The sequence below is a fragment of the Oryctolagus cuniculus genome, chromosome 9 (genome assembly GCF_051225735.1).
Source record: "Oryctolagus cuniculus isolate XC-2025 breed Fujian yellow rabbit chromosome 9, ASM5122573v1, whole genome shotgun sequence".
NCBI lineage: Eukaryota > Metazoa > Chordata > Mammalia > Lagomorpha > Leporidae > Oryctolagus > Oryctolagus cuniculus.
The window spans coordinates 107,426,422-107,435,018 of NC_142875.1; the positions used below are offsets into that span (position 1 = coordinate 107,426,422).

Consider the following 8,597-nt stretch of genomic DNA (forward strand, 5'->3'; position numbering starts at 1 on the left):
CTGCATATTTATCTAAAGGGAGTGACAGCAGTTTATTGAAGAATCCTTGCACTTGCATGTTTATTTCAGAATGATCACAGTAATCAAAATATGAGCTCAACTTGTGTCCCTAATGGATAAAAATGCTGTAAGGAAAATTACTCATCCATAAAATAGAATAAAATTCTGTCATTTGCAGCAGCATGGATAGAATGAGAATACACTATTTTTATTGAAGTATGTAACATACAGAAAGACAAGTACTAAATGTTTTCACTTTTATATGGAAGCTTAAACATTGATTGTAAATCAGAGACTGGAATAGTGGTTACCAGAGCCTGAAAAGCAGGTAGCAGAGTGATGGGGAGAAGATTGTTTACTGGTACAGATGTGAAACTGGATATGAGAAAATACTTCGAATGTCCTATAACAATTAATTGAATATTTCAGTTAGCTAGATTTGAATGTACCCAACATAAAGAAATAATAAGTGTCTGAGTTGATAGATATGCCAGTTACCCTTAGTGGATCATTACATATTGCAAACATGTATTAAATATCATACTATTCCCAATAAACATGATTACTCTCTTTGTGTCACTCAAAAATAAAATATATTTTTGGTTGAATTTTTTTATTTGCAAAATTTATTTTAAGATTTAACAATTTTTAAAATCTTGTCATATTCATTTCATATGTAGCTATTATATAATACATACACTCTTCTTGAAAACAAGGATTTTAATATCACATGGAATTCATGTCAATGATCATGAAGTGAGGAAAGGAGGGTGAGTTGTTATGTATATGACACAATTTAGTGAAGAGAATACTTCTATATTTGTATATAGTAAACAATAAAAAATCCGTATCTTTTTAATACTTTATATTAATGTCCATATATGATAGAAAATGGGTTAATTGTCTTTCTGTGTCTGGCTTATTTTACTTCGCATATGATCTCTAGTTCCATTCATTTTGTTACAAATGTCAAAATTTCATTCTTTATTGTGATTGAATAATATTTCAAAACACATTTATACACACAGATATATTCTTCATACAGTAATCAGTTGATGGACATATAGCTTTATCCCATATATTTGGTGTTAAACACTAGGCTGCTATAAACATGGGAGTGCAGGTATCTCTTTCCTTGTGGACTTTGTTACTGCAGGACATATTCCTAGAGGAGGGATGGCTGAGTCATGTGGTAGAAACATTTTCAGTCTTTTGAGGAATCTCCATACTGCTATCCATATATGTTGTACTAATTATTGTAGAAGGGCTTATTCTTCTCACAAATGTAACGAAAACGTCTTGAACAATCAGCACTACTAATATAGCGTGGATTCAGGCATCCACATTTTTCATCCACTTTATTTGATTGATGGAAAGTCCTATGTCAGAGAATATATTTATTTTAGAATATCATTCTTTGAGCAAAATTACATTGTCACAATCTAAAAATGTGTGTGTATGCGTGTGTGTGTGATTATTAGGTGAACACAAAATCACTCTGACAGATGTACAGGTGCTAAATCAGAAGGCGTAAGTATTTCTAAAGCTAAGGTAAAGTTCATGCTGGTGAATAATTGGAAATGAGGAGGAGAAGGAAAGGACACAGTGGACAGGATTTAGATGGACTCACTCTGGAAGATCTGACTTGTGAAATCACAGGAGGTACTCAATAAGGTAAGGTTATTAATGACACATTATAATTAGATACAATGACAGCTCCAATGTCCTGTGACTCAGGTTGATGGGCAGATAGTAGGAGGCCATAACACCGTCCTCACCTTCAGCACTAGGAGGAGCTGGTTGGCATTTCACACACAAGGTTACGTTACTCCCTCTGAGCTAATGTCCTGTCCACCAAACAGAGCGTGGATATTTTGTGAAGCAGGACAATGAGAATATTCAACATGGATTCTAAGTTATAGGACTATGCTATGATATATGGAACAAGTATATAATTTGAATTTGCCATAAGATATATGAGTCTGATAATTTAGTTCCATCCCTAAATCCCTGGTGCCATTATGACAGATTTATTTGCTCATTATGGATAAATCTATGTTATTTTACTACTATGAGTTACCAATATTTTTAGGAACTACTGAAATTCAATGGTATAAAAATATTATTAATCTGCAGATTACAGATTTAATATTTTAATGATTTATTTGGTAATGAATCTACTGCAGTGTTAACAGACACCAGGTGTATAGCTACAAACTGCATTTAAAGGGAGAGGTGGGTTTAGAAACAAATTTTCATCCCTCTCTTCCAACCTCACCTGAAAATACAGCATAGGTCACATCAAAGAACAACGTTAATTTACTATGTTTGGAAGGATTCTCCATTATGACAATAGGAAAAATAATGCCTTTTGGGGCTGATTATTTGGGGCTCTGAGATTTTTATTTGTCATCTCAGTTGTCATCTGAGATGTGATATCAAATAGAATTAAGGACATTTTTAAAGTCTTTAAGAATCATTACCTGCTGTAAGCCTATAATCCATGCTTCAATTGCCAAGAAAAAAAACACAACTCAATGCATAGAATGTGAAATGCAAACTTACAGTTGCTGAGCAAGCTTCGTGGAGTCCTGCCACCTCCACTCATTTTTATCTTCTTTTTTATATAATCCAATCCAGGAAGTGTATTTGATGTGTGATTGAATGAAATTCTGTGCACAAATTAAAATTACTAGCATTACTCACTACATCAATAATAGCTTTTTATCTACAAAGGACTTGTACAAAATACTAATCACATTCACTTAAGACAATCCTAGCTCATTTGCTGTGCAGAGAATTAATGGAAATGAAAGACCTAAAAGTCTGAATCTCCTGCATCTTTGTGGCTTGAAAGATATCAAGAAAGGACCATGGTGGACTTTTTTAGAAAGACACAAAAATCTCCAAGTATAATAATGAAAAAGAGTTAGGTAGGTATGGATGCACTCAATTTAGAACTTCCCTTCATCAAAACACACCTTCAAGAACATGGAAATGAAAGTTTCAAATCTGGATATACATATAGTAATGTAGTTCTAAGAACAAATGAAGTAGTTCATATAAATCAATTAAAAAAGGGGGGACGGCACTGTGGCACACTAGATTAATCCTCCGCCTGTGGCGCTGGCATTCCATATGGGCGCCAGTTCTGGTCCTAGTTGCTCCTCCTCCATTTAGCTTTCTGCTCTGGACAGAGAAAGCAGTGGAGGATGGCCCGAGTGCTTGGGCTCCTGTACCCCCATGGGAGACCAGGAAGAACACCTGGCTCCTGGCTTTGGATCAGCGCAGTTCTGGCCGTAGCAGCCATTTGGGGAGTAAACCAACGGAAGGAATACCTTTCTCTCTGTCTCTTTCTCACTGTCTGTAACTCTACCTGTCAAATAAATAAATTTTTAAAAAATCTTAAAAAAAAGAAAAAAAATCATCCAAAAGAAAAAATGGAGAAAAATCAAGAGTAGATGTTTCATAAAAACATACACGAACAATAAACATTCAAGGATATCAAGTTCACTAGAGATCAAGTAAAGGCACACAAGGCTACAAGGAAATACTTTACAGAGAGCAAACACAAGTTTTTAGGATGGTAGGAAACAGTGGAATATTGTCAAAACTGACAAATCATATTGAAAAATATTGTGAAATTATTATGTAGAATTGGAAAGACCCAATAATTGCACTCATACAGCGGTTTGTGATGAACTGCAGAGGAGACATATGAAAGGCGTGTACAGCTGACATGTCTAAGGATGGTTAATGAAGAGCTGCTCATCACAACAGCAGTGGAAACAACCCAAATTCCCATCACCTAGAGAATGGCTAAGTAATGTCTCACCATGTGATACCACGAATATCATACAGCTATGGAAATCAGAACTCTAGCCGCAAATTTTAAAGCAGATTATGTAATTAACTTACTACATGAGCAAAGGCAAACAAACTAAACTCCTTGAGTTTCTTCCTTGTCTAAAATATGGGAATGACATTACCTATGTGGAAGTTTTTATGTACTGAAATAATGCTGCAAGGATCTGACACACTGTAAACGTAACAGTAGTGCATATTTTTGTAATTATTTCAGTTATATTTTATTCATTGTAAATGTTTTCCTTGGGTACTCAAATGTTAAACAAAAATTGATTTTATTTCTAAATGGAATTTACTCTCTCCATTTCTCTTTTCTCTCTTGTTCTCTGTCCTAGATACACACTCCATTGTTTTTCCACTTTCGTTAAATTTTATAAGAAGAAATTTATAATAGTTTCTCTTTGACACCTATGAAAGGTATAGAGATGTTATAGAAGAAGGTTTAAATATACTTTATTACTCTAGGACTCTAAAGAATCACTAAAATTAAGTGCCAACTAATTCACTCGTTCAGGTATTATTTTATCATTCATAAATCATGAAGACATAAATAGTAATGACTCAGTATAATTCCATGGCACACAAAACAAGCCACCTCTGCTGCTTTAGAAAGTGAAATTATTTAGGTCCCTTAAAGCATGTCTTCTCCTCTACAAATACAAGAGTTTCCACGCTAACATCACATAAGACTCAAGGATAGCCTACATGGGTAGCCTAACTCAGTCTTCGCAAGCTTCTCATAAGGGTTAATTAAGTGAACATACCTGTTCCTGGATGTCATCAATCTTCACAAGGCTAGAACCCATGTTCCGGCATAAATTCCTGCTCTCATCCCACGTTACCTCTTCTTTAGAAAAATAGTAGCAGTTTCTTCGCCAGCAAAAGTGTGTTCCTCGCAAGGAGCCACAGTCTGGTTCTTCAAAACAAAAGCCACCCCAATCCCAAGACACCAGGATATTTAGAAAATAAGATATTTGGTATTTTTTTCTTCAGAAGGATCTAGCATAAAATAAGTGTTTTTCTGTACCCAAACATCTTTTGAAATGTTTAGACAACTATAATTTTAAAAATGGATTTAATGGAGTGAAATTAAAACCCCTAGTAAGATCCAATATAAATTTTTTAAAGTTTATATATTGAAATGGGCAGAAGACAGTAAGTCTATGAAAAAATAACCTGTTGGCTATGAACTTAAACATTGAGTACAAACCTCTACCAGATGGCACCACTGAATGATCTTCGAGCTGTACTGAGGAAGTATTCTTTTCTATTGTGTTTCCCATATCCTGGTTTGTGCATTTGGGACACTTCTGAAAGGCTTCAATCCACATTACAAAATTAACAACATAAATGAATTTAATAGATCACTTAATTATGGTCATATCCTATAATTCTAGATATAAATGAGAATGATGTTGACTACATGGGAATCTAATCATAGAAAATGTAAGGTTAAAATATCTTTAAGTGTCAGGCCATAAAATAGATTTTTATATATAACTATAATTATTTGTAACTTGAAATGTATTATTTCTAAGGCACATAAAAGAGTAGTGGTCATTTCATAAAATAGAAAACAAACAAAATTAAAAACTTGAGGGCTGGCGCCGTGGCTCACTAGGCTAATCCTCCGCCTTACTGCGCTAGCATACCGGGTTCTAGTCCCGGTTGGGGCGCCAGATTCTGTCCCGGTTGCCCCTCTTCCAGGCCAGCTCTCTGCTGTGGCCAGGGAGTGCAGTGGAGGATGGCCCAAGTGCTTGGGCCCTGCACCCCATGGGAGACCAGGAGAAGCACCTGGCTCCTGGCTTCAGATCAGGGTGATGCACTGGCCGCAGCGTGCTGGCTGTGGCTGCCATTGGAGGGTGAACCAATGGCAAAAAGGAAGACCTTTCTCTCTGTCTCTCTCTCTCACTGTCCACTCTGCCTGTCAAAAACAAAACAAAACAAAACAAAAAAAAAACAAACTTGAACTAGATTTTATGCTCTTTAAATAATGATTTCTCAGCATGTGACTCCATTTAGCATTTAGACCTTGACATAAGGGATCTGCCTGTATGCATAATGAATGCATAAAATATGCACATCAAATGAGTTCCTATTGTTATCTCTAATATGCAAGAGGAAAGTTAAAAGTCTATGAGAGAAACAGCAATTTCTTCCATAAAGTTGAGAATAAAAATGTAAAATTAAAAGCATATTGTTCTACTTTTTGAAAAATGCCTGTTTTCCATATCAGGCACCTAGATTTGCTTCCTCAGTCCAGTTCCTGATTCCAGCTTCCTGTTCATGGAGATGCTGGGAGGCAGTGGTGATGGCTCAAAGTGAATGGGTCGCTGACACCCACATGAGCAGATTCTGTTTCTGTCCCATTTCTGTGACCCAGCCCAGTACCCGCTGTTGCAGGCTTTAAAAATTTGATAAGGAGCAGGTGGGATCTCTCTTTCTTCCTCCATCCCTCCCTTGAATAAATAATATGAAAAAATCACTGAAGTGTTTGTTACACACAGAATCTTTTCATTTCCAATGATGCCCCTACGCTCCAACATTAAATTTCATATCTGGTTGTAAAAATCTAGCAATATCAAATACATAGTCCCTTAATGTCCCCTTCACAAAAACCGTGACTCTTCCTCTAGTTCAGCAATCTATTACAGTGTCTGTATTCTAGACCACAACTAAAAAGAAAAAAAAAAGACTTCTTATTTTTAAAAGCCACCATTTCTTGGGCTAATAGATTTCCTTCTCTATTTCTTATTGCCCTCCCACACCCACACAGGTGCACATACTCACACATATATCCTAACCCTATGCTTGCCAGCAGGAGCAAAACACATATGATAACCAGGATTACTGTGCATAGGTTTGCTGTAAAATATTAAAAAATATGGATATATAATGAGCTTGTTAAACAGATAAGAACCTAAGCAGAATGAACATTTATGCTGGAAATTAGCATTAGAATCACATATTCATCCTAATCAAAAATCTCATTGATATTACACATAAATGGACCTCCCAATATATAACATAAAATAAGGAACTAGATATTCCATATCAATTAGATATGGTTTTTAAATATTTTAATATTTTTCTACATAACACTATGTTTTCAGAAATCAGAAAACAAGAAAAGTTACCTCTTTTTTTGTGAGCTAGATGTCGTTTGCCTTCCTTTTTCTTTGCGTGAGACAATTTCAGTTCTGAGTATGTCACTTTCTCCTCACTCATTTCTGAGAGCTTCAGGCTAAAAACACAGCAAGGACCCGAGATGTTTCACGAGACATAATAGATTCAGCTAAAATCGGGGATATGTTTCATGAATAACGGGGAGAGCTACAGGAATGATACACTCAGGCCTGTAGAAAGTGAATTAAGATCACCATAATTCTGGAAATAACAGAAAAGATTTTTAAAAAAATTATTCTATTTATCTGAATGGCAGAGTTCCATAGAGAGAGAGAGATGGAGAGAAAGAAAGAGAATTACTCTCCACTGGTTCACTCCCCAGATGGCTGGGTGGTAGGGGCTGGGCCAGGCTGAAACCAGGAACCAGGAGCTCCATCAGGTTTCCCACATGGGTAGCCGAGGGTCAGACTCTTGGGTCATCTTGTGCTGTCATCTCAGGCACATTAGCAGGGAGCTGGATCTGAAGCAGAGCAGCAAGGGCACAAACGAGCACTTTGATATGGGAACTGGCATGGCAGGTGCTGACTCAACCCACCCCATCACAATGCTGGCCAAGAAAAAGTGATTTAAATTCCTTTTTGTGATGTTTTAGAAGAGAGATCCTATTCAGTTTATGGACATACTGTATTAAACATTTAAACTGCTTTAAAGTAACTTAATTAGTTGCCAAAATTTAGAAATGGATATAATTTGTACATAAATATCAGATTTATACCCTCTCTTGAAAAATTATACTTGAAACTCAGTACATGTATTAGGTCCAAATGATCACCACAATATGACAGAGGCACCACCTACATGAATGATACACACAGCCACACACACACTAATTCAATGAACACTCCACACTGCTGAGTCATATTCTCTCACACCCCAGCACTCATTTATCTCATCCTCCTGATAGTCAATGACCTTCATGAACATGAACTCAGAGTTGAGAAAAATGAAGAAATGATTGGATTCAAGGTTGGTGCATATGAAAGTATCATTAACTGAGATAAGCATCACTTGTAATTCTAACAGCGAGTCTACATAATGCTACGTTTTTCAAATTACAGATGAGAAACACATATTCCCAATTAAAAAAAAAATGTAATTCTTAACTCCAGAGGCCTGTGCCATGGCACAGTGGGTTAATCCTCCCTCTGTGGCACCGGCATCCCATATGGGTGCCCGTTCTAGTCCCGGCTGCTCCTCTTCCAGTCCAGCTCTCTGCTGTGACCTGGGACAGCAGCAGAAGATGGCCCAAGATCTTGGGCCGCTGCTACTGCGTCGAGACTGGGAAGAAGCTCCTGGCTCCTGGCTTCGGATCTGCCGCTCCAGCCGTTGCGGCCAACTGGGGAGTGAACCATTGGATAGAATACTTCTCTCTATCTCTCCCTCTCACTGCTTGTAACTCTGCCTCTCAAATAAATAAATAAAATATTAAAAAAATCTTAACACAAGGTCATATATTTTCTGAGATAACTGATTTTTGTGCAGTTATTTTTGTCTTATATCTACATACATAAATATCAACAAAATGAATTGGTAAATATTAGACT

The 8,597-nt window shown here is 36.5% G+C and overlaps 1 protein-coding gene across 1 annotated transcript; it reads right to left on the reverse strand.

Annotated features, from left to right (window-relative positions):
* Positions 1 to 601: 601 nt before the first annotated feature.
* On the reverse strand, positions 602 to 7,198 carry LOC149124704 (NKG2-D type II integral membrane protein-like). Its single transcript, XM_089304851.1, has 5 exons — positions 7,005 to 7,198; positions 6,658 to 6,732; positions 5,078 to 5,185; positions 4,632 to 4,783; positions 602 to 1,379 (listed from the first exon to the last, which is right to left on the reverse strand). The coding sequence occupies exons 1-5, from the start codon at positions 7,093 to 7,095 to the stop codon at positions 1,359 to 1,361; spliced, it is 447 nt and encodes a 148-aa protein (XP_089160977.1). The 5' UTR covers positions 7,096 to 7,198; the 3' UTR covers positions 602 to 1,358.
* Positions 7,199 to 8,597: the final 1,399 nt, after the last annotated feature.

What these genes read in the sequence shown, in the direction of transcription:
- LOC149124704 (XM_089304851.1), bottom strand. Translation starts at nt 7,095, where the DNA reads ATGAGTGAGGAGAAAGTGACATACTCAGAACTGAAATTGTCTCACGCA. An exon ending in TCTAGCTCACAAAAAAAGAG is followed by an intron (nt 6,733 to 7,004) that starts GTAACTTTTCTT and finishes AATATTTTACAG; the next exon opens with CAAACCTATGCACAGTAATC. An exon ending in TTGATGACATCCAGGAACAG is followed by an intron (nt 1,380 to 4,631) that starts GTATGTTCACTT and finishes TCTCTGACATAG; the next exon opens with GACTTTCCATCAATCAAATA.